Source organism: Perissodus microlepis, chromosome 1 (genome assembly GCF_051167445.1).
Source record: "Perissodus microlepis isolate ML-2025 ecotype Zambia chromosome 1, ASM5116744v1, whole genome shotgun sequence".
Taxonomy (NCBI): domain Eukaryota; kingdom Metazoa; phylum Chordata; class Actinopteri; order Cichliformes; family Cichlidae; genus Perissodus; species Perissodus microlepis.
In genome coordinates, this window is record NC_140461.1 from 6,320,040 (window position 1) to 6,346,888 (window position 26,849).

Below are 26,849 nucleotides of genomic sequence, written 5' to 3' on the forward strand. Positions count from 1 at the left end.
ATAAAGCAACAGCAGCCTGAAAAAATACAAAATGCTAGATTTAAATGCTACTTGGATGGAAGTGAAAAGGTGAATGTGAAAAAATGAATTGCTCCCTGGGCCTAATAGCTTGCCAAACTGCCAGCTTTAGCAGCAGTAGCTGCAACCACATACTTTTGATATCTAGAGATCAGTGTCTGGCATTCATGGTGGCAATTTGACCCACTCTTCTATCCAGAAATGCTTTAGTTCAGTCACACTGGAAGGTTTTCAAGCTTATTAAGCGGCTTGAAAAATAGTAACTTTTTTGTTTTAGTTTTAGCCTGAATTGTTTCTAATAGTTCTTGATTGTAAGGAATTCCCTGAAAAAATAACAAACTGCAGCTGTGAGATTTCATAACGATATGGGATGGAATACAAGAGTAAAGGCTGCGAATATAGGTAAAATGAAAATGACTCAGGTGTTTGGATGTAAAGGAAAAGCCTTACTAACAACAACAAAAGTCTCCGCGAGTATCCACAAATTGCAGTTAGCATCAACTTCTATCAAACAAGAGATGGGTAATTGTTTCACATGGGGCGTTTTTGCTCATTGTGGTCAAGTGGAATAAAACTACATTAAACCTTGCCAAGGAAAATGAAAAGAAATCTTATGAACACTGGCAGGACATTCTCTGGTTAAATAAAACCAATTTAGTCTAGATCAGATTTTGTACTGTGTGTGTGTGTGTGTGTTTTTTTTTTTTAATGTTGACCTGGCCAGGACTACTACACTGGCTGCACAGTGGTAACTGTGAATCATGGATGTGTGAGTGTGCTAATCCATGGCAACATGAGTGCAAAAGGTCAGCCACTGAGCACTGCCGTTATGGGCTGTGTCCTTCTCCCATATCCCCTTCAACTGAGTATAGCTGGTTTATTCTCCTGCCTTCTATCTCTCTGAAATAAACCAAACCACTGTCCAGGATGAGACAACAAACATCAACAACAACATGGCCACGACTGACGGTGTGCTTAGTGAATACCTTAGGCAGCAGAAACCCGAGAAAGAAGAGGTGCGAGGAGACAAACCATCATGGGAGGATAGGCCCGTACACGGTTTGCAGCAGATAGAAGAAGTGGCTTACATTCAGAAATCCTACCAGTGTCTGGACAAAGCTGGATTGAAAGACATCATAGAGGCACTAATCATGGCAGCACAGGAACAAGCTCTAAGTACAAGATCCATAGATGCTGTGGTCTACCACACCAGACAAGGCCCCAGGTGCAGACTGTGTAAAGATTCCCCTGAGACAACCAAGCACATAACAGCCCTGCCTTCTAGCAAGGCAGATGAAATCCCACTGTTAGTTGGAAATTACTTTTTTTCTGGCCTGAAATTTTCTTTAACATTTAATTTTTTTCAAAGCACTCTATCCAGTCTGTATTCAGTTATATTAAAAAAACACCCTGAAATAGCTAATTAAAGTTAGCTAACTAACTAAAAACACTGTGATCGTTGCCAAATGATATAGTATTGAAATATTTTTCTAATGCTACACAACAGAGTTCTCTGTGTTGTTGTGTACTATAAGTATTTTCAAACACAATGATTTAACCCAGTCATCAACAAAATACCAACTTTCAAAGCCTCTCAGCTACCTTGTGTCACAAAACTGAGTATAGAGTGGGTGAGTTCTGGTTTCACTTTTACAAATTTTCAGCACATTACTAAAAGTGAAATAGTTTCCGGTAGCTTAGCAGCTCATAACAAGAATGTAAGAGAAGTTGTGGTGCAGAGTTTATACTGTATTCAAGTGTTGTTAAAAAAGGTAATGTTTGACTTTTTACAGAAGTGTAATGCTTTTTGATCGGCATGATGTGCATGTAGTGTATGAATGTGAGAGTGAATGAATAGTGGTATTGTAAAGCGCTTTGAGGGGTCCCAAAAAGCGCTATATAAATGCAATCCATTATTATTATTATTATTATTATTATTATTATTATTAGTCTCTCTCCTTCTGTCTTTGTCAGATTACTCCCTGAACAGTGGAGAGTTATCAGGCTTTAACTCTGCTGCAGGGCCCTCTCTGAGCTCAATGGCAGCATGGGAGCAACAGCAGCTGAGCTCCATGGGGTAAGAGCCTGACACAGTTAAACTGTCTCCCTTCATGATTTACAGATTAAATGTTTAACCATTTCTTTACACTGTTTTTTTTTTTGTGCAGACATACTGTGTTGTTGACATAAAGTTAAAAATTACCTGATCATACAGTGTGAAGTAAACTGAAGTAGCGTGCACAGAGTTGGAAAAATGCAAATATGTATAAATATATACATAGATATAATATATATGATAACAGATTCCATGACATAGATAATTGCCCTAAAATATGTAATAAAGAGGCATTAATAACCATTCTGGTTCAAACATCACACATTTTTGCTTTTGTGTAAGACCATGAAGTTATGTACTTTTGGGTGATGTATGTAATAAAAAGCTATTTTATAATCTCAACATATCTGCTATATGTTACGTCTATTAGACACATTTTATTCTAGCTATGAAATCAATCAAATTGTAAGTACAATACTGGCCTCTTAATCTGTGGTAACGTAGATGTTTAAAAGAGCTTTAAACAGAAATACAGTTATCTCCACTTTTTACTTTAAATACATTATTATTATTAAATGTACTCAATAGCCACAGTTTTCAGAGAAAACGTTTTGTGTTTACAGGCCGATTACAGCCATGTCACCACCAGATGGCATCTTCACTCCAGAGTCACAGCCTGAAAATTTCTCTTCCTCTGTCTGTAGGTCAGGAAGCTCCACTCTCTCCATCAGCACCAATCATAACATCAACATCAAAGCTGAGCCAATCTCTCCACCCCGCGACCACCTCAGCCAGTCTGGGTACATGACCCATCCACATGTTCACCCTCATCATCACTCCTCTGCCTCCTCATCAGCTCGAGCAGAGATGGGGCGGTCCCCTTCTGACAGCGTTGGCTCCTCCTGCAGCTCTCACGAGGGCGGCAGTGACCGGGAAGAGCAGCAGCGACCTGACTTCCACTTGCTCCCTGCGAGTCGGTCAGAGGGCAGGGAGAGTCCGACAGTCAAGCGAATCCGAATGGACAGCTGGGTGACATAGAGCCTGGAGCTACATCGAGAAGCTGCACCAGGGCAAAAAACAGGAAGGACACTGTTGTGCAAATGAAATGTGGTTTTTATTGATGTGTTCTGTTGAATTTGCTTTAATTTTTTTTTGCTGTTGTTTTGGTTATTCAGAATTTCTTGAGAAGGGTTGAGCAACCTTAGTCTGAGCATTCTGGATTGGATAAAGCTGAAATTACAGTGGTACTTCATTTAATCTTATTTTCTTCTTTTACAAACAATTAAAGCTTTGCAGATTAAATATCTGGGTCCAAATGCAGTACAGTTACAGTAGAGTACAGTTATTTCCATTAGCAGTGCAATGTGGCACTGGATGGAAGAGAGACAAAGCATAAAATCAAAGTTCATGAGTGGGTAAAGTTACTTGGTGTCAACCAATTCATTTCTAATCTTCTCAGGGTTTAAAACCATTAAATGAGTCCATTGTGAAAGCAATACTCCCTCCACATCATCATTTCTGTTACTCCTCTTTATAAAAACACGTATTTATATCAGCCAAAGCAGTATACTGTTTTCTATGTTGTGTGTGTTTTTATATTGTGCACAAAATTATACAATATTTCATTCAGATTTGAAATCGAAAGCCATGGACACTTGTATATGTACTACCAAAACATGTCACTATTGTTTGTACATAGTATCTTTAATATATATCACTTTTGGTGTAACTATAGCGTTTTGTCAGTGTGTTTTATCTGCCTGCCTTCACACTTTGTCTCCTGAAACTCCCATAATTTCTTAGATAAAGCTACTTTCAGCTGCTCCTTTGTTACAAGGGGTTGCCAAAGCAGGTAGGTCTGCATATTTGACTTGGCAGTGTTATGCCAGATGCCCTTCCTGGTACAATCCCAAAGGGGATTTGTGTCTCTGGCTGGAATTTAACCAGCAACCTTTTGCTTGCCAAGCAAAGTTGTTAAAGACTACACTACAGAACCACTTGTATCCTTTCTTAGATAAATAGATAAACTGGCTTTGTGAAGAAAGCTTAGGAAACAATTCTAAAAAAAAAAAAAGGTTACTGGTCGAGGAGGCATCTGTTTGCCTTACAGCTGAAATGCAGTGGCCCGGGTTCGAGTGTGTTCTCTGGAGACCTTTGCACCCTCTCCCCCTCTTTCCTGTCTACTCATCACTGTTAAACTATCAAATAAAGCCCAAAACCCCCAAAATAAATGTGAGAAGAAGATGACTCCTCTCTAGAAAAGCTTGATTGATTAGTTAAAAAATATATATCCCTGTAAAAAGGATTTAGGAAAATGGATGCATTATAAAGAAAGATAAACCTGCTGAAACTTTTTTAAAAAGATGCTGAACACATGCACATCAACTCCTGCTTGGCTGATGGTGTTAGGCGTTAAAACACAATGTCATAGATCAGAAAACAAAGCGGAACTCTTTAGAGGAAATTGTTCTTAAATCTGTTATTGTATATATGTACCTTTGACTCCCATACCAGTGTCTTTTGATAGAGTATTTATCTGTTTTGGTCTTTATTAAGTAAGTAACTTGTGCCTAATGATGGTTACACACTTAAGGCCATGTGTCTTTGTGAGATTAAGGTTTTTTTGTTTTTTTTTTAAATATACGTTATATATATCTGAGATAACCACGGATGAAGACAGTTAATATAAATATTACTTTAATGGCACTGAATCCGTACAATAAGAGACACATTGAATTCTTGTGCTGAGAGAAATCTTACCTCCAGAGAGATGGGAATTTACTGAATGACTTTATGACTGAGCAGAAGATGATTAAACCTGAGAAAATGCAACATGTGGGTAAGTACAAGGTAGCGCATGTGGTGAGAAGCAAAAGCTGCAAAAGACTAACCACAGTGCTTCCACTGAATAAGAGCATGGCTGGAAAATCTAACAGCTTTGACTCTGCAATGAAAGACGGATACAAAAAAGAGCAAAGTGAAAGTTTTGAAACACATTCATGATGCAGGGTTTTAGAACAGGATACTATGTTTCTTTGACACCAGCAATAAAATAGGTGTCTGGTACCTGGCTGCACGAGGCCAATGAATTGTAAATTATAATTGTGAAAGAAGCTGTGATGCTGATGGGAATGCAGCAGCGACGTGAAAACAGAAAATATAGAAAAAAGAAACTGCTCAAAAGCATTTAGGGCTGGCAGCAAGAGACATAGCAAAATCATAAACATTAGCAGTAAAGTACTTAATAATGGATTGCATTTATATAGCACTTTTCGAGACCCTTAAAGCGCTTATACAATTCCACTATTCATTCACACACTGGTGGAGGCAAGCTACAGTTGTAGCCACAGCTGCCCTGGGGCAGACTGCCATATCGCGCCATCGGCCCCTCTGGCCATCACCAGTAGTTCTTGCCCAAGAACACAACGACCGAAACTGTCCGAGCCGGGGCTCGAACCGGCAACCTTCCGATCACAAGACGAACTGCCAACTCTTGAGCCACGATCGCCCTCACTTAATGTTAATATTTCGTCTTTGTTGAATAACTACATTATGCCAATTAAATAGCAGTTGAAAGTGAGACTGTTATGACTGTGATTTTAAAAAGGTAAAACGATTCAGTTAATATGAAACGAGTAAATGAACAGAGTAGTCATATGAGAAGTGTGCAGTTTTTTTTTCTTTTTAGCTCAGAGAAATCCACAATGGGCAACGACGTCAGTTACTCGGTGGTGGACGAGGGACGGATTAAATGTGCCAAGGTTAATGAGAATTATGAGAGCAAACAGATGTTTGAGGGAAGGATTAGTTTAAGATCCACAAAAAGCTGCCTAGCCAATGAGCCTAGCCAATAAAAGTTATTATTTTTATTTTAATGGTGGCTATAACCTACTGTGTCGGTAAGATGAATGCATCTTCACCTGAACATATCTGCACATATATTTTGCTGTTATCTGAAGGCATTTCAACAAATGTTTTTGACACACTTAACCACAGCCATAACCACATTTTATTTTAGTGGGGTATGTGTGTGACACGAACAAAACGAATGTAAAATGACAATCAATATCTTTCACTGCTGAAGACAAATACTTTAAAACAGACTGTTAGTTTGATATCACAAATGTCAGATATGTTCTGTTTGGGTATGGCAGTGATTAATCAGACCAGTTAAGTTAGCTACGGTAATACTCTACCGGAAAATACGCATTATTTTGATAAAGTAAAATTGTAAACTTGTAAATTGAACAGCCTTTATTTTACAAAAAGTATACTGCTACTCCGGTTTTCGGATAATTATATTTGTTAAAATACTGAGTTCATAAAAAAAGACCAAAGATCTGTCTTTAAAAAGTAAGAAAAGAAAAAAAGACATACATAGTCTACACGTTGCAGTCAACTTACAGAAATGCAGATAACCTCTGTAAAAATATGTTTCAAAATACCCATGTATTTTTTTTTCAGGTTATGTATTTCATTCTCCTTTAATGTGCAGATGGACAGTGCACGCGGTCCTCGGAAGAGCTTTTATTTTGAAGAGCCCATAAGCCGCTTTGTTGTGTCATAGCTGATATTTGATACTAAAAGGGAGAGGAGGAGGAGGAAGTTTGTCAGAGCCAGAAATTGCAATCGATGTGCACAACTGTTGCTGTTTTGTAATTCCAGCCACACCGTTTAACTGAAATGAGTTGAATAAGGACAAATACCTTGGAGGTTTCCAGCAGCGGGCGGGGAAAAAAAAGGTAAATATGAATTTCTGTTTTTTCTTTTTTTCTCTTTTCCTGGCGAGAAGCAGAAAGTTACCTGCTGGGGTCTTCGAGGTGCGGCTAGTCAGGTGAGCCTTCTTCCTGCCCGGCAACATTACTCCTGGTGGTCAGATGAGAAGTCACCTTCGAGCTGTCAGTTTGCCACATGGGAATCTTTAGTTTATGAGTCTTTAAAGAAGGGTAACAGAGAACTCCCTTCAAGCATCTGACAATTAAATGTTTGTTCTTACTCACGAATTGAAACATGTTGTTACATTTCATTTTAAATGATTTTTAATAGAGAGATAACATTTTAATCAGTTCGGCATTGATATCAAGGAAGAAATGGTTTCAGTGGTACTTTTAATGAATCATGGTCACCTCCCAGTGCTCCTGCAAGACGCTGCTGGACAAGCCTCATGTTGTCAGGGTGACACGGATGGTTACATAGTGTCTTGCATGGAGCTACATGGTAAAGGCTTACATATAAAATGCAGTATATGAAGAATACTGTTGTTGATGACATTTTACCAACGCTGATTGAATGTCGAAAACTTACTAGGTTCATACCGGCTTACTGCTGTAGACCGACATACATCTTTATGGTTAGTATACATAGTAACAATACTTAAGCTTTCAGCTTTTATGTTGACTCTTATATGTCTGAAATGTAGTCTACTGAATCTGTAAATGGTTTTTTTTGTCGTTTTGTCTGTATTTTCTGCAGTCACTGTCTTGCCTCATATTAAAGCATAGGAACCACAAACTGTGAAATAGACTCGTTTCAGGAAATAGCTTGTCTTGTTCAGCAGGAGACACCGTGATGCAGTTACTCAACACAATACATCAGCTGAAGGGAAGAAAAAAGCATTAGAGGCTTCAAAGAGCATTGATGGATGTGATCTTTTGTAACTTGGATCAGTACTTTAGAACATATACACACAGAGAGAATGGGGGTGGTAAATTAAGGGAAACTGAAAGTGTCTTGCTAAGGGGCACCACATTCTGCAGGAAGAGGTTTAGTGCAGGTTTAGTGTTCCAAGTCTCTGGATCTCTGCCTTAAAGACTGAGCAACTTTCTTCTAAAGTATATCTAGTATTCGTGATTAACACTGTCTATACAGTTTCTTCACTGTCATCTTAGTAGAAAATCTCCCACAGGTGCTAAAATGGATTGAGATCTGACGATCTGATCTCCTCATGTCATACTCCCCAAACCATTCATTGAGTTGTGTTGTGAGTGGGGGAATTTAATTATTTCCTCAGGATAATGTTAATTAGTCAGAAATTTGGTTTGTGTTTAGGCTTCAGCTCTTATGGGAGAGGTGGATCAAAACCTTGCCAAAAAATTACTCCTACAGCGTAACAGATTATTTCCTTTATTTTGTCAGAGGTCTGTACATGATAAATATTTTAAAAATGAGAGCACAATTTCCTGTAATTTCTAAGGAGCTTGCTTTCAGGATAAGAACTTGTATGCAGAACATTTCAAAATTGACAGAAGCCTTTATTGTTTATCTCCTTCAGTAAATCATTCCCTGGTCAGATCTCTACATCTCTAATATTTAGAAGACCCATTCAGCCAGAGTACTTTAATGTTTAACAACGGATTAACCCGGGATCATTATAAAACAACATCATCAGTTATTTGTGTACTGTCGGGCTTTTCATAAAATCTGTCTTTTTTTCCTTCAAACAGTGGCGTCCTCATTTTGAAATGGGAGACAGAATGCACTGTGTGCAGTTGTGCATGATTTTCTTGCAACCACTGATGCATGTGTGAGCTTGCTTTAGCTTTTGTAATAACACTGAGTGATCCCTTATGTGTAAGAAATCATGCCAATCAGACAGGATGCCTTTCTAGTACGTACTAGTATCAAAGGATGATTTTCATACACACCTTGACATTAGTCTTATTGCAAAGGGTTTTTTCATGGACAGTAAAAAATGCTTGCACGTACATGTACCCACTTTCAGGTTTTTTTAACAATGTGACCTTAAACCATTGCCTGTTTATTTCCTGTTTATTGCGATCTAACTGTTTTTAAGCAATCTTGCTGAATGTCTAGCTATCTAATATAGTCAAAAAAGTGACTTAAAAGGAGGCTGGTCAGGAAGGTTTTGGGACATGTTTATCTGTATGATGGACAGTTGGCCTCAGCATGTCCTTGAACTGAGCTGGCTTCGTGCAAAAGCCTTCATGTGGACCCTGACTGTTCTGGCTCTAATGATGTGCTGTACAAGGATAGGCAATACAAGCTTGAACTTGGTGAGACATGGCAGGCAGAAAGAGTGGGTTTTTTCCCATGTACTTGCTCCGTAACATTTTAGGATAGTGAAAAGAAAATGTTCAAAATGTGCATTTAGGCGTTTAATTTGCTATACTTTGTCTGTTGGAAATTCAAGCAGGTGAATACACAATAAGATAACTACTGAATTTGCATGTTTAGGCATAAAAAAACTAGTGAAATTAAAAAAATGACACCTTACTGTGACTATCATTAGGTAAATAATGGTGTATGTATTTCAGCCACTTCACATTTACTACTTTGCTTGAACTTTGGAGTTTCTTATTTGTGCAGTATAACTATATGGTGCCTTAAAGTGCTTGCTAGACTTTTTTTTTTTTTTTAATGCATGCAGGTGTGTCCTCCAATTATTTTCCAATTCTCTGATTAGATTTTTTTAAATAAATAAATAAATCTCATTTTTGTAAGCCCCATCTAATGTGTAAAGAAGGATTAGTCATTTGCCAGAGCATTAATCAAGGGCACAATGACTGCAGACTTGACCAGTATGTTTCTGATGGTGGGGGAACTGGAACTTTATACTGCACAAATTAGGAACTTTAAAGTACAGTACATTATCCAATATCTTTTTATTTATTTATTTGTTTATTTATTTATTTAGGAAGGGCATATTGATTCAGGACCAAGCCTTAGTTTTTTGCATCATGCCGTTAGCCTTACTTTAGTTATACATACATGTATTTTAGCCCATACAACCAACCAGCCTTCTGGATCCTGCAGAGTGGCTGTGAAATGTAAGAAAATTTCTTCAATAGTCTTCTGAGAAACTTTTCATAGTACAAAAATCCCCCCTATTCTGATGAAGCATCTTGCCTTTCATCAGAGTCTATTCTTGCCAATGGAGAAGTGGGCCTCCATCTTTTTTTTTTTTTTTTAAATTTCTAATGATTTGCTGTTTTCCAGTGGTAACAGTGGCTGGACTGTCAGTTGAAAGCTATGTCGTATCCTGCTCTGTTGATTGAGACCTGCTTTCTTGTCTCAGTCACATGATTATAGCTTTTTGGGGGGTTCTTTACAGCCCCAATTCCAAAAAGATGGGACACTGAAATTTATTACACGTTTAACCTGAGATAATATACTGTTTTTATTCAAACTAAGGTGGTTTTGAATTTAATGGCAACAATATATAACCTCAAAAAAAGTTGGGACAAGTATAACAAAAAAGATGTTTACAGAGGGAACTCCAAACTCTCTGGAGATTGTTAGCTGCTGTCAAACTCAAGTATAATTTTTTTTTTTCTCTCTTCCTGCATTTTCACTGTTTAAACATTTGACATGTTGTATTCTGTTGTGTATTTGAAAAAAGTGGGTTTGTGTAAATCATTGCAGTTGTTGTGTTTTTGAAACTATATTTAATTCATGCCCTAAGTTACACTAACACCATTTTCGAGTCAAATCACATGATCAATGCCCTACATTGCAATGTTCTGCACACATGGTCTTTTTCTCCCATTACTCTTTTAAGCCCATCATGCTCTTGAAATCTCCTTTGATTCCATTAATAATTTTGCTCGCAATGAAGTTTGATCCTGAAATTAGCTGATATTCTAACTTAGGCTTTGTAGTGAAACATCCTGCCAATAAAATGCAGTGACGTGAAAGGGATGCAGGCTATCAGCCCTGTTGGCAGTCATGCATGTTAATCGGTTGGTCTGTGATGACCAATAAAGCAGTAATGGGACATATATCATTCCAGGTTCCTGTTTTTGGAAAGAGGACCATCTGGAATATTTAGTATTTAAAGTTATGATTTTAAAAAATATTCATACATGTAGTGAATTCAAAATGTCAATTGAATTGAAAAAGTGGATTGAAAAGTCCATATGATGTGAATTTACTGGAAAGTTACCACAGTGAGTGGCCATAATGTGATCTACCTTCCTCATATTCTGTACAGGCAGCACACTCACCAAATGGAGTATTTCTACTAGTAATGCCGTGTCTGAAATGGACTGTTTCCTGCTACGTGCCATTCTGTGGCCAAAAATGGGAAATTTGGACGATAATCAGACCTGATAATCCCAACTTTGGTACCTGAGGGCAGTGGAAACAAGCTGTAAACACGAACTGACATATTGTGTATTTTGTTCTTAAAAGATTGAAATGACTGAGTTAGTTCACAGTGCGTTTCTGTCGCTCACAGCTAAGTTTATCCATAGCTAAAGCAAAGACTTCAAACTACAGTCAACAGTGACAGCGCCTTTAGGTGTATAAATTAATCAAATGAAAAACCACCTTGCTTCAACGTCATGAAACTTGCTGTGACTATCATTAGATAAATACAGTTTTATGTATTTCAAACACTTCTCATTTACCGCTTTGTTTGAACTTTGGATTTCCCATTGTGCAATATAAAGTAGGGTATAATCTTACATTATATGGTCCCTTCAGGTGCTTGCTAGTGTGTGCCCATGTGAGACACAGATTACAATTAATCAGTCAGTTACTGTAGTTCCAGGTACTCCTGATAGCATTTAGTTATGTGTCTACAGAATCAATTTCTTCCATTCCAACTTATCCAGCACAATGGGCAAGATCAAAGACCCAAAGAATATTATGCTTTCGGCCTAATTTTCTACTAAGGCTACATGACAACTTTAACTGCATTGAGGGGCAAATGGACTGGGTCATGTACTGTAAAATATTGGATTCAGCCAGAATACTGAAGATCTATTGTGGGTCTTCCAGTTTGACGATGACCCAAAACATACCATGGCAATAAAGGAGAGGCTAAAGAAGAAAATTAAGGTCATTGCAGTGGCCTAGTAGCTGTGAAAATCTGTGGAGAGAGTTGCTAAGTGGCAGACAAGAAACCTTAAAGATTGAGAGTTTTTGTAAAGAGGAGTGGTCAAAATCTTTCCTGAGATGGGTAGAAACCTGGTGACCAGCATCGAGAGCAGTCTTACCGCTGTGCTTGCCAACAAGGGCTTTTCCACCAAGTACTAAGCCATGTTTTGCTTGGGGATCTAATACTTAGTCATTATCAGTGACATGCAAATCAACTTTTATGTAATGTGTTTTTTTGGGAGAAGTATTTTTAGTTGATTATCTCTCTTTCTAAATTTTAAACTACCATAAAAACGGGTAATAATAATAATGGATTGCATTTATATAGCGCTTTTCTAGGCACCCAAAGCGCTTTACAATTCCACTATTCATTCACTCTCACAGTCACACACACTGGTGGAGGCAGCTACAGTTGTAGCCACAGCTGCCCCTGGGGCAGACTGACAGAAGCGAGGCTGCTATATCGCGCCATCGGCCCCTCAGACAAGTCTTGCCCAAGGACACAACGACCAGAACAGAGAGAACAGGGGGATCGAACCGGCAACCTTCCGGTTACAGATTAGCTTCCCAATCCCCTGAGCCACGGTCGCCCATGGTCGTGCGTGTTTAATTCTTTGCAAGTGAACATAAAATAAATTCAGCAGGGGATCCCATAATTATTTCCTGCACTGAAGGAAATAAAGCTGATAATCTAAGTTGAGGAGAACATACACCCACTGGTGTTGAGTAAACAGATACACAATCAGTGATATACGTGTTGCTGAACATAAGGCAAGGGGATGCCTCTGGCAGACTTTTGACCGACAATTGAGACGCACACATGCAAATTTGTTAGAGGAAAGTAAGATGGCATGAGACCTTTTAACGTACTGTGTTGATTTTTATAAATGCAAGGAGTAGAACTATTGAACATATCACAAACACAATATATTATTTCTGAAGTTGGAGGAAGAAACCAGATTTCACACATGTCTAGAACAAATTGGGTAAGAGTCACTGACTGGGCAGTTCCAGTCTCAGTGTTTCAATTGCATGACTTAATTCTAGAGATTAGATGATCATAAATAATCTGAAGCTAAGCTTTTTGATAACAAAAACGTCACGGTGTTGAGTGATTGCGATATGGAATGTAAGTGCGAACAACTGTTTCAACTTTAAACATAATATTTTGGTTCCTTGTTATATCTAGTGTATTTTGATAAGAGCAGCAAGTTTGGAATCCCTACACGAACTAGCATTTCCTTAAATAGTCTGTTGGCTTTCTTCCTCTTGTGTGTGGTTTGAAAAGGGGAGAGGTGAAAGTAAAAGTCAAAAACATAATGCATATTTTTGGCCTACAAAAACATACCTCCATTATGATCCCGCTCTGCTTACTACCTGTGGGAGATATACATTCCAGCTGCTGTCAAGCTGTCATCAGGGACTCATGCTTTTCTGGTTCAATTTTCTCATAGCCAGGCAGGTGACAAACAATAAAAATGAGTTGTTGTAGTCTAATACCTGGAGAAACAACTTCAGCTAACCAGTAGGAAACATTCTTGTGGAAATGATAACCTCTTATGATATTTAACATCTTCTATTCATGTTCCATGAATATGTTTTGCTTTGCTGTCGATGCCTGAGATTACATCCTCCATAATAATATGACGTCTGCCATCTCCGCCTCTCACCCTACACTTCCCTTTACCTGCTGATAGCATGACAGGTCGTTGGCCGCAGTTGATGACAATACAAAGTGAGACGCTGCTAAGAGGATTATCAGGATTTGTCAGAAGCAAAGGGCGGGTAATGTTTTTTTTTATATTTAATTGATCATTTTAATTGTCATTCAGCTTAAGCATGAATGACACATCACAGTATGCATTCTGTGCTTTGTCTTCCCTGTCTTTGTTTCTTCAAAAAAGCTGTAAGTTTGCAGTGGCTAACCTGTAAATGAATGACAGATGAGACACACACACACACACACACACACACACACACACACACACACACACACACACACACACACTCATTCATACAGGAACAAGCTATTTAAAAAAACGATGTAGTTGCTGCAGTCAGCCCTCCAAAAGATATACAGCCAAGCTGTAATGTAAAGCTGTCAGAATAGTCTCCTTCCTGGTGAGAATAGTTGTCGTCTTCAGTTAGAGGTGTGAATATGATAGGTGGGGCTTTATTTATAGTTGAAATTATTTTTGTCCACTTCCTTTTATTCTGAGAAGCATTTAAAAAATCTTGACATGCAATATTAATGTACATCTGTAAACTGTTTTTTCTACTTTTTTTTTCTGCAGTGACTCTAATGACTAGATTGTTTTCATGAGGCTGAATAAAGGAGTGGCAAAATTCTAAATTTACCTGTAAATGCACACCACAAAAAGTATGCCTGCTTTCTGTTCAAAGACTTGTGTATTGTTAAGGTATTGTCCTTTGACCTTTCAATTTCCCAAGAGATTTCTTCCTGATAGCAGAGAGACCTGGTCAGTGAAAGTGAGCTCATAACAATAATTTTACTGGCACAACTGACTTTGCACGATTTGATGATTTCTCCTTTTTTTCTTCTTCTTTCTTTTTCCCTAATGTATTGTTATAATATAATGTTATAATTTTCCTTAAATGAAATAACAGACACAGATATCTGAAAAAATAAGTCGTTAAGTCACATGGAATATGACATGTAGACAAAGATGAGGCAAACAAGTAAGTGTGTGTGTGTGTGTGTGTGTGTGCGCGCGCGTGTGTGCCTGTGCCTAACTATGTTTCTGTGCACCTGCTCATAATGTATTGTTAGAATGGGGAGCCAAGAGGGTATGGAAATTAAATCAACACAATAAATGAAACGATGAACAGATAAATGCATGAATGAAGAAAGAAGTAAGCAAAATGAACACAAGTCATAAACTACAACATTACTACAGTGTATTGTGTCTATTTGCATGTGTTTTTGTTAGATGCAGTGCCTTGTCTCTGCACCCATGAACAAAAGAAAACATTAACATTATTTGTAACTCACAGCATTTGAGTAGACTAAATTTCTGTGTTAAAAAGCTCCTCTTTGTCAACATTATATTGGAGTGTACATGTGAGTTTGCATTATTAATTGCAGTTGTTCCAGCTTCCTCTTCTGTTATGTAGTTGCTGCAGGTTGTTTAATTTCTGGGTCACCATTATAAGCATATTTTATGGTACTAAAGGCATCTGATAGATAATGTGTGTATATCGAAATATCCTTATTCCTTCTTTGGTCTTTTATTCCCTTCTTAAGTAAAATATGCCAGTTCATATATGATCCCTATCATGCCCATCATTGTTTTTATGGAATATTTGACATTAAAGATCACCACCAAATCTTTATAGAAATGATTACAGTAATTCACTGTGCATTTTGTTCTTTAATGTGTTTTAATCCTTGTGATTATTTGTTCCTGTAGTTGATGAAACGTATTAAATGCAGTTTGAGCTTAGGTACAGATATGTTTCAATGACTGACTCCTCTCATTCTCTTTTTTCACAATAGGTGCCAGTGATGTCCAAATCTTAGACACAGACTAAACCTTGCATCCATCATGGAGAAGAAGCCAGGCATGATGCAGCATCTCCGGCAGAAGATGCTGCCACACTTCAAGCGGGGCAAGGATCCCTTAAACAAGTTGGCTGTCCAGCTTGACCACAATCGGATGAGCTCCTCCGTTCCTGACGTAAGGAACGTGAAGCAGGATTACCCCCACGTCTCCTCCAGAGTGCCTTTTCAGCAGTACAATAGTCCCAGTTATAGCGATCCTTCCACACCGCTTGACAGGCCTCCTACGGGTCCTGTAGGAGGTGGGAGGAGTGTAAACCTTAGAGCAGGTAGTGGAAGAATAGGGAGGAGTGAAAACAGACTGAGCGTGCCTACAAACTGCACAAACCGTTCTTCTTCCCAGGAATCATTCAACAGTCTTTGTGGAGAAGAGACATCTTCCCGGGAGACACACCAACCTGGACGAGGCATGGAGCCCGAGGAACTTGCACTACCAGAGATGATGACTGTTTACACTCCAGACAGTGCGGCTGTGGATGATTCCCTGGACAGCTCGCAGGTAAAGAAAATACTTTTGAAATAACCTAGCAGATTGGGCATCTCCACATACGGAATATTCATATAATGTTTCATATAAAGATTGAACCTTCTGGGACACTAGCACTGACGACTTGCATTTTTATTTTAAATATTCACTCATATTTTGACTTAGTAGTTCCTGTTATATGTAATACGTTGGCACCAAAATTAACTGACAAGTCAGCATTTTTTTCCCCCCTGCAACACAGTAAAAAAAAAACAAAAAAAAAACATGTTGTACATTGGCGGGGTTGAGGTATCAGGTGTATTTACACTTGACTTGCAAAGTTTAACTTGGAAGAGCTGGATATGGTTGCAAATCGAGGTCCATCCAAAATCAATAGTCTACAGTAGAACTGTGCAAACACTGCTTCTGATGGATTCATGTCTTTGTTAAAATGACAAGGATGTAGGCTGTGAGTGCCAAACAGAGTCATATTTAAAACTATTGTTTGTTGTTTTGTGGTTTTTTTTTTTTTTTTTTCCTTCTTGAAGTTAAGAGACAAGATCGATTCGATTTAACCAATTATTTTATAAATTTATAAATTGTCTTCCACATTAAACATTTTTGTTTGCTTGCTTTTTAGTACTAGAAATTTTTAAACCTTTGTGAAGAATCAATGTCTTGGGACAAGTGTAAATAAGTGTATTTTATGGTATGAACTACCCATCTTGCTACACATTCCTGTTTATTGCTCCAATGATTTCATATTAAAAGAGATTTGCCATAATTGATAGAAGTTACATTTGTTCAAGTTATAAATCTTTCTCAGACTGAGGCCTTTACACACTGCATAAAATTTAAGCGAATATTTTGTGTGTTCATTTTAAAATATTTTTTGAACTTTGACTCATTTACACCAACCGTGTAGTTTCACAGGGCAAAACTGGCACACCAGTACCGAATACACAATTTTATCCCAGCTAAACTCCGGGTCAGTGGTCTCCTCGCAATGACTTTTGTGCCTCCTCAGATGTGGTCTCAACTCTACCAACAAGACCTCAAACTGACATCCTGAAATATGTATGAAAGCATTGGAAACCCTGAAATTCTCCTTGCTGTTGCCTTCTTGTGAGAATCGCCTAACTACTCAAAACAAACATACACCATAATCCGGTCTTGTGATGATGTGATGAATCCTGCTTCCGGGCCCAAACGACTCTGCGTTTAAGGCGGCTGTTGTGTTTTTAACATGTTTTAATGCTTTGCATCTTGTTCTATTAAATCTCAACAATCCCCTAAAAACAGTCAGTGATAACTGTTGGCCTCTGGGTTTTATTACCGCTAATCATTTTAAAGTTCAGTTTTCAAAACCTTACGCTGTAACTACAGCCCAGGCAGTATATTAATGACTAACCTCATATTGTGGATGGATTATCTCAGTTGTTCTCCTGACTGTAGTTTGGTCCGTTTGCATCCTGCCATGCGATTACATTTTTTCCTAACCATCGGGAACCCTCACGTTAACTTTTGTCAAGTGGAAAAACGTTAGCGTTCATCCTCCTGCTTCACTGTTTATATTTTGCTAACATAGCTGTGTCACTAGTAATCACATTATATACCAGTTAGCCAAACTTCAGTAACCCTACAAAACCTCACTGCTGTTTACTTTCCTGGCTTAATTTATGTCAGAAGTAGTAACAGAGCTGTACGTCTTAATTTGTTTCAGAAATCCCTCAGTCAGAACATGGTATATTATATTAGATGGAAACTAGCGAGCTAACTTCTTACTCTGTTAAATTTCATAAATTCTGTTTTCATGGATGCCTGGATGTTAAACTTAATTTTCACACCTGGTAGAGCAGCAACACTGATCATTTTATTACAGATGAAAGAATTTAGACAGTTATTCAACTCTCAGTGATGCCGCAGTGATCGTTTGACTTGGGGACCTGCAGCATAGTTTGGGCCCAAACGCAGGTAATGACGTCAGACCTAAAGACTGGATACCCCCTCCACCAACCTTTACACCTGGCACATTGCAGTCAAGTACTGTTGTACTGGCAACTGCCAAACACGGGACAAACATGTAATTTGTCACGCTACAGAACACTTCTGCACTGAGTCTTTGCTCCACAGCATCCAGTGCTTTGCATTGCATTTCTTGATGTAAGGTGTGGATGCAGCTGCTTGGCCATGGAAACTTATTCCATAAAGCTCTCTGTGCAGTGTCCTTGAGCTAATCTGAAGGCCACATGAGGTTTGGAGGTCTATAGCGATGGACTCTGCAAGTTGGCACACTGTGTTCCTCAACATTTGCTGACCCGGCTCTGAGATTTTATGTACTCTACCAGTTTGTGGCTGAAATGCTGTCGTTCCCAGGCACTTCCACTTTGTTATAATACCACCAACTGAAGTGAATGATTTTAATGATTTGGATTGATATTAGTTCATATATATTACTGTAACGTTATTATGTGTTTTATCTCAGATGTGTAATTATAATCAGGATAAACACTACAGAAGGAGACTATTGGCTGTTTTTATTGCCAATTAAAAATGTCACTTATACATCTGGCACCTGGTGTCAGATAGAATCAGTTGTAAACCTCATCTCCTTCCTCATTCCATTCTCTGTTAAAATGACCCGGAGGTGGATTTTTGATCTACGTCTCTCAAGTACAGCTGCTACTCACATTTCTAGCATAATGGTGATCTGTAAATAACATTGTATGTATTGAAGATAACTCTTTATGAGGTGCCGTAAGGGACATTATTACTGAAACGCTCTCACACACACTACTGAAACGCTCTCACGCACACTACTGAAACGCTCTCACGCACACTACTGAAACGCTCTCACACACACTACTGAAATTTTAGCTCTTACACACACAACTGAAACGCTCTCACACACACTACTGAAATTTTAGCTCTCACACACACTACTGAAATTTTAGCTCTCACACACACTACTGAAACGCTCTCACACACACTACTGAAACGCTCTCACGCACACTACTGAAATTTTAGCTCTCACACACACAACTGAAACGCTCTCACACACACTACTGAAACGCTCTCACACACACTACTGAAATTTTAGCTCTCACACACACTACTGAAATTTTAGCTCTCACACACACTACTGAAACGCTCTCACACACACTACTGAAACGCTCTCACACACACTACTGAAAAACCAAGGCATTTCAGTTAAACAGGAAGGCGTTTCATTTGAACAGGAAGGCGTTTCATTTGAACAGGAAGGCGTTTCAGTTGAACAGGAAGGCATTTCAGTTGAACAGGAAGTTAATTCTTGACAAGGAAACTGAAGGAAAAAGTGGTAGATTTCAAACAAACCACTACACAGATGTCTACTCAGCAACCTGCTAGTTAGGGGTGGGTTTTTATAATCGATTAAAATCGATTCTAGCTTGGATAACGTGAAATCGATTCATTAAAATCCTGAATCGATTTTTTTTAATATAAATTTATTTTGCCCGAAATGCCAGAATCTCAGGTGAAACCTCACAAAATTTCAACAACCACCAAACAGCTAAGACAGTAAATGAGAGTAGGTACACGGATTCTGCACAAAGACGTAAACACACAGCGCGGACCCGCGGATCAGAATCAGTGAGATGTCGCCTTTCTCCCCGATGGCACGGAAACGGTCGGGGCTGAAAGCCGACAGCTTGCTGATTCTGATCTGTCGAGGGTCCGGCTTTGTTTTCACGCCGTTTTTGCGCCGATTCTAAAGCTGTTAGTTTTATCTCTCTCCAAACAATATTGACCGAACCAGCAGTAAAAGAAGATCCAAACTGAGCTTCACATAAACATCGTCATGAATTCCCTCTGACGTTTACTGTTTTGCTTCCACCACAATAAAAATCACACTTCATGTGCAGCTCTCTCTCTCTCTTTCTCTCTTTCTCCGTACTTCAAGAACAGTTTCCCGTCTAAAAATCTGTTTTCTGCATTATTCGCTTGCTTGTTACGCACTAGTCTACCGTTGTTTACAGCGCTGTCGGCCGATGTTTTTTTTTTTTCTTCATTTTACATACTTCCGAAAAGAAAACCTAATTTCTGCCGTTCAATACTGAACAAATTTAAACTTTTTAAAATTATGCAAAATGCAAAACGCTTAGCCGTGTCTCTAATAAAACCGCTGGAACGTCAGAGGTAACGTTCATATGTTGATTAATGGTTTTGTTTCGTTTTTGATGTACTGCAGAATATTTTTTATAAAATCCCAGGCCAGGAAAAATCACCTTCATGTTTTTCTGTGTTTTATCTTCAGCTACTTTTACACAAAGGCATCTGCTGTGACGCTTATACCTTTGATAAAGTCTTGCGTGTGTCAGCTTCCTTTTTTTAGATACAAAAATATGTAAATGTACTAATCTGAATTATAATATTTCTGACTGTCAAAATTTCCCAGAATCAAATCGAATTGAATTGAATCAAATCGAATTCAATCGAATCGTGGAACAAATCGATTCTGGACCTTAGTGAAACAGCTGCATTACTTAACAATATATTAGCCTCAGCATAATTCAAAATTTAGAATAGCAGGAGACGGGCATTATCCTGGTTATTTTTTTGGCATATGTGCTTTTTGTCTTTTTTAGCAAAGAAAAAAATATCTTAAAATCATCAATAAAACCAGGGAGAGAAGGCTTAGCGTTCCTCCATTTAGCACAATGGATATGATATTTACTCAAAAGTATGATGATGTTAATAATGTCTGGGACACCCAATGCTAGATGATCCATATAAAAAAATTATGATGTAATTCAAATACTGGCACATCATTAATATTTAGGGAAATCCAATTTTTTAAGTTGCACCAAATACATTGTGTGATAGGGCATAGAAAAAAAAGATGTTCTAGGGTTTCATTTTCATCAGTACAAAAAGAACACTGATCCACCTCAAAGCCAAATCTCTCTTTTTTTTTTTTTTTTTAGAAATTCTGCCACAGGATTAATTTTGTTTAAAGTGTGTTTCTTTAACTTTAGGTAGAATAGGCTATTTCATAAATTTTTAGTATGCTTTATCCAGTGTATATGAAATAACTAAATTATAACCATGCAATGTAACCATTCTGTTGTAACTATGAAATATTTTGTCTTTGAAGAAACTACTAACAAATTTCTTATTGCATTTTTATCAAACAGCTGACATTGCCCTAGCAATAAATTTGGGAGCACTGATGAGAAATTATTGTATATCATAAAAATTTTAATCAAATGAAGCAGAGGCAGTGGGACCAGTTCACAAAAATTTGTTATATTCTCTTTGAGAACAGTTTAGACAATATTTTTCTGAAAAGTCTGTGTAACTTAGAATGACACCATTATCATCCAACAAATCTGTTATGAATATAATCTTTTTGTTCAAACCAGTCACTCTCAAAAATTGATTTTTGATTAAGTGTTATTACCCTATTATTCCATAAGGTTGAATTATGGGGAGAGGTTGTGGGTAAATCTCATTTTCCCAAAAATGCAAAGTCTGTTTTGGAAAGTTTGATATCTTTATGGGGATTTTATTTACCGCAAAATCACATTTCAAAATAAAGTCTAATCCTGTATACTATTTTATTAAACAAGGATCAGCCGTCCCCAACCCCCAGGTCCTGGACCAGTACCGGTCTGTGAGTCGTTTGGTACCGGGTCGCAAGAGTTGAGGCTTGAGTTTGAAATTTATGGTTTTCATGGTATTTATCGTTTTTTTATTTTTATATCGTTTACGTGGCGCAAAAAAGGTTGGGGACTGCTATACTAGCAGGTTGCTGAGTAGACATCCTTGTAGTGTTTTGAAATATACCACTTTTTCCATCAGTTTCCTTGTCAGGAAACAACTTACTGTTCAGCGGAAATGCCTCTGGTTTCAGTGGAGTGTGTGAGAGCGTTTCAGTTGTGTGTGTGAGAGCTAAAATTTCAGTAGTGTGTGTGAGAGCTAAAATTTCAGTAGTGTGTGTGAGAGCTAAAATTTCAGTAGTGTGTGTGAGAGCTAAAATTTCAGTAGTGTGTGTGAGAGCTAAAATTTCAGTAGTGTGTGTGAGAGCTAAAATTTCAGTAGTGTGTGTGAGAGCTAAAATTTCAGTAGTGTGCGTGAGAGCTAAAATTTCAGTAGTGTGCGTGAGAGCTAAAATTTCAGTAGTGTGCGTGAGAGCTAAAATTTCAGTAGTGTGCGTGAGAGCTAAAATTTCAGTAGTGTGCGTGAGAGCTAAAATTTCAGTAGTGTGCGTGAGAGCTAAAATTTCAGTAGTGTGCGTGAGAGCTAAAATTTCAGTAGTGTGCGTGAGAGCTAAAATTTCAGTAGTGTGCGTGAGAGCTAAAATTTCAGTAGTGTGTGTGAGAGCATTTCAGTAGTGTGCGTGAGAGCTAAAATTTCAGTAGTGTGCGTGAGAGCGTTTCAGTAGTGTGCGTGAGAGCGTTTCAGTAGTGTGCGTGAGAGCGTTTCAGTAGTGTGCGTGAGAGCGTTTCAGTAGTGTGCGTGAGAGCGTTTCAGTAGTGTGCGTGAGAGCTAAAATTTCAGTAGTGTGCGTGAGAGCGTTTCAGTTGTGTGCGTGAGAGCGTTTCAGTTGTGTGCGAGAGCGTTTCAGTTGTGTGCGAGAGCGTTTCAGTTGTGTGCGCGAGAGCGTTTCAGTTGTGTGCGAGAGCGTTTCAGTTGTGTGCGCGAGAGCGTTTCAGTAGTGTGCGTGAGAGCTAAAATTTCAGTAGTGTGCGTGAGAGCTAAAATTTCAGTAGTGTGCGTGAGAGCTAAAATTTCAGTAGTGTGCGTGAGAGCTAAAATTTCAGTAGTGTGCGTGAGAGCGTTTCAGTAGTGTGCGTGAGAGCGTTTCAGTAGTGTGCGTGAGAGCGTTTCAGTAGTGTGCGTGAGAGCGTTTCAGTAGTGTGCGTGAGAGCGTTTCAGTAGTGTGCGTGAGAGCGTTTCAGTAGTGTGCGTGAGAGCGTTTCAGTAGTGTGCGTGAGAGCTAAAATTTCAGTAGTGTGCGTGAGAGCGTTTCAGTTGTGTGCGAGAGCGTTTCAGTTGTGTGCGAGAGCGTTTCAGTTGTGTGCGCGAGAGCGTTTCAGTTGTGTGCGCGAGAGCGTTTCAGTTGTGTGCGCGAGAGCGTTTCAGTTGTGTGCGCCAGAGCTAAAATTTCAGTAGTGTGCGTGAGAGCGTTTCAGTAGTGTGCGTGAGAGCGTTTCAGTAGTGTGCGTGAGAGCTAAAATTTCAGTAGTGTGCGTGAGAGCTAAAATTTCAGTAGTGTGCGTGAGAGCGTTTCAGTTGTGTGTGTGTGAGAGCTAAAATTTCAGTAGTGTGTGTGAGAGCGTTTCAGTTGTGTGTGTGTGTGTGAGAGCTAAAATTTCAGTAGTGTGCGTGAGAGCGTTTCAGTTGTGTGTGTGTGAGAGCTAAAATTTCAGTAGTGTGTGTGAGAGCGTTTCAGTTGTGTGTGTGTGTGAGAGCTAAAATTTCAGTAGTGTGCGTGAGAGCGTTTCAGTTGTGTGTGTGTGAGAGCTAAAATTTCAGTAGTGTGTGTGAGAGCGTTTCAGTAATAATGTCCCTTACGGCACCTCATAACTCTTTACAGCAAAATGAACATGTCAGGCTTTGCATTCTTCTCGTAATCAAGGGCAGGCTTTGTTTGGTTAGAATGGTTAGAATGACTTTCAACAGGTTTTGTGTAGATTGCATGCTTTAGTGACATGACGCACAAATGCAAGCTGACTTGAAATTCCGAAAGTTTAATTTTCATTTGAACAATAACATTGGGCGTAGCCTTGGCTTTATTTTCTTTGTCATGCAAAGTGGACACCAATGTGCAAGCAGATTAATGCTGTAGTTCTTGTTGACATGCAGAGGACAACCCAGACAACTAGGAAGTCATAGCCTCTTTTCACAGCTTTGACAGGCGTGTTTGCTACACAGGCTAAATGAATTACTCTTGTAGAAGTTCATAGGCTACTAAATACCTTTTTATTCAATAGTTTAAGCAACAAATAAAGTAAAATTTCATTGTGAATCATGTTCATTTTGACTTCTTTACACTAAGCTGCGGCTCATACTGAATTTGATTTTGAAAAGATTTTTTTTTTCTTTTAATAGTGCCACATATACTTTCTTCCTGGTTTCACTATCAGTGGTTTAGACAAGTGTGGTTAGAGAGGGCAGCAGGACAGGTGCATAACATGTTGGCTGACAGTTTTACACTTTCTCACACACACACACACACACACACACACACACACACACACCTTATCCTAAACCTAAACCTAACCATGACCTAATCGTAACCCTGACATTTAAAACCACGTTTTGAGCCTCAGAAATACCTTCAGACTCGTATGGACGGGCATTTTGTCCCCATAAGTGACTGTTGGTCCTCACAAGTATAGAGGCATGCTAATTTTCTGTTCTCACAAACATGCCTAAACATGTGTGCGGGGGGGTTGATAAAAAGAAGTTGCAGTTTGGTATGGTAATCTTTGAATAATTTGTTACCAACATCAACATGTTGTGAAACTTTTAAGTAAGTAACAGGAAATGACCTAAAAAATCATCACCCAGTAAAATGTTTCATCTTCCTGTTGGTGTTGTAGTAACTTATCAGTGTTTTGTTTTGATTTTTGTTTTTTATAGATGCTCTTTATATTTATCTGATTAACTGAGGTGATATTTGTAGTTTCCTCCAGTGGGATTTTGATTTCAAATCTTTACGCTTTGTAGTTTGCAGCACAGGATGCTGATTTTTTTAGAACCTGACCATTTTCTCAGCAGGCAGATATTATCTGCTGATATTAGCCATTTGGTGGTCTGTTGTGTGAGAAAATATAAGAACTGATTATTAACTGATTAATTCAAGATGGAATTAATTGAGATGGAAGAAACACCCTTCAACTACATTATGAGAGTGGCTGTTGCATAGTTTGTCCATCAGAGGGTGCTCTGCAACCTCCCTTTTTGCAACACCTGGTTGATACACCACAACAAAACAACTAGCTGATTGAGATCTGAGTCAGGTGAAAGCGTAAATGAATAACAGCACATAAGAAACATTAAGAAATCTGTGCTTTTTTGTGTTTAAACCTCAACTGGCTTTACATTTTGATTGCTATTAAGCATTCAAGGCTAATGCAGCCTTGAATGCTGATATTAGCATATTACAAAGCCCATATTTCAACTAGCACATTTATTTCTATGTCTGCTGGTTATAAATGGATTTGCATTAAGTTTTACCAGAGGTGGGTTTTGACGCAACCTGGATATGATCAACAGCTGAGGTCTACCTGTATCTGGATCAGGATCTGATGTAAGAAAACTGATATAAGAAAACTAGAAGAAACAAGAGACCCGCCGTCTTTCTTAGTCATCTTATTTTTGTCATCACTGAGGTTTCAGATCAGTCAAAAAAACTGTTTTGAATTTGGTGAAAGCAACAATGCACAGTGTGAAAACTAACAGTTTATGTTTTCTCAGGCCCCCCAGGGTGGTTTTAAAACCACATCAAAGAATATCAAGAATAGTAAAGTGCTTTTTATTTTAATTCTTGTCATCTCACATTGTGTAACTGTTGTTGTCAACTGAACACTTCCTCATAGCTGTATAAATAGTCCATAGACTTACAAAAAAAAACTCTGGGAGATTATCTTTAATTGTATAGAAACTATAATGAATACGTCTGAATACAGCAATCTATATTTGAATTCATAAAGAAAGGAGTGGTATGTATGGCAAAATACCTTATGTTAGGTAAACACTTACAGTGTTTGCAGTTACTCTGAAACCCAAAGAATAGAAGCAAATTAGGGGAAAAAGTGGAAAATGCCTAGTAGATGTTTTTTAGGTTACCTCTGTTCAGTCCCCAGGACACAGGAATTTTTAATAAATGCTCAGAGGATTTGTGCTGGTGGTAGAAATACCAAGGAGAGGGCAGTTCTGAGCCTTTAGCTTTAGCTGAGTGAAGCTTTTTCATCAACAGGAATTTTACATGTTTTGAAAGTCTTTGTCATATGTCACATGGTTTAAAAAAAATATTCATCTTTGTCTCTGCAGTATGATAACGATTACAGCAGTCACATAAAGGAAGGGGACCACCAAAATGTAAGTGCTACTGTCTAATTTGTAGTTTGTAAGATGATTTTTGTTGTTGACTGGTTGATATGCAAATCAGCTTTAGGCACAACAGGAGAAAAGGGTTGCGTCTGACAGTTTTATCCTAAGTTGCATCTTTCTGGTTGTAGAATTTTGCAACAGATTGTCCCTTTCATGTGTCTATGCTGGTGGTTTTCAGCATTATGCCATGCAAACAGCAGTGTGGTTCTTTGGCCGACGCGTGCTTATATCAAAGTTTAATTCCAGATTATTGTGCTCTGTTTAGAATGAGATAGAACAGTAGGCTATTTGTGGTTCAGCATCCAGTGTGTGTTGTCCATCTTTTGTAGCCAGTCAGGGTTAGGAAGCTGAGCTGGGGTGATTCCAGGGTACTGGGGTTAATTCGGTGAAAGATTCATGGCTTGCTGGAGAGGCTTAATAGTGATTAAATAATCCACTGCCTAGACGAGAAGCATAAAACTGCACAGAATACAATCTCTTAAAACCTGTAAGTGAGTATACTTTGTTTAGTTTTTTTTAATTAGAGTTGTATAAATGTGACAAAAATAATACAACCCAAACAGTAAAGAATTAGGAAAGCTGTATTTGAGTCTCGTCAAATTCCTGCACGTGAACAACAGTCTGACTTGAAATCAGTGCATGAAAGTAAAATGAAAGAAGTCCTGTGATAATTTTGTTGTTAAAGATTAAAAATTCAAACATTTCCAAGTTATTCTTCACATAAATAGGGGTGGAGCTATTATACTGTGGTTAGTAGCATTACTGGTAATAAATTTGAAGTTTAA

The 26,849-nt window shown here is 38.4% G+C and overlaps 2 protein-coding genes across 6 annotated transcripts in view; both read left to right on the plus strand.

Moving 5' to 3' along the window:
* The window catches only part of LOC146393217 (myocyte-specific enhancer factor 2A-like), a 49,135-nt gene extending 45,327 nt beyond the window's left edge, over positions 1–3,808 (plus strand). For both annotated transcript variants that reach the window (XM_084927971.1, XM_084927981.1), the window contains exons 9-10: positions 1,993–2,095; positions 2,779–3,808. In XM_084927971.1, the coding sequence (XP_084784097.1) occupies positions 1,993–2,095; positions 2,779–3,112 (437 nt within the window). In that variant the 3' untranslated portion in view covers positions 3,113–3,808. The remainder of the gene's footprint in view (positions 1–1,992; positions 2,096–2,778) is intronic.
* Positions 3,809–6,654: 2,846 nt separating this feature from the next.
* LOC146393218 (multiple C2 and transmembrane domain-containing protein 2-like) overlaps positions 6,655–26,849 on the plus strand; it is a 52,356-nt gene continuing 32,161 nt past the window's right edge. For 2 of the 4 annotated variants that reach the window (XM_084928017.1, XM_084928010.1), the window contains exons 1-3: positions 6,656–6,816; positions 15,432–15,993; positions 26,005–26,052. In XM_084928017.1, the coding sequence (XP_084784143.1) occupies positions 15,481–15,993; positions 26,005–26,052 (561 nt within the window). In that variant the 5' untranslated portion in view covers positions 6,656–6,816; positions 15,432–15,480. Of the gene's footprint in view, positions 6,817–10,015; positions 13,700–15,431; positions 15,994–26,004; positions 26,053–26,849 lie in introns of those variants that run through there. The other 2 variants (XM_084927993.1, XM_084928001.1) reach the window with 2 other exon arrangements.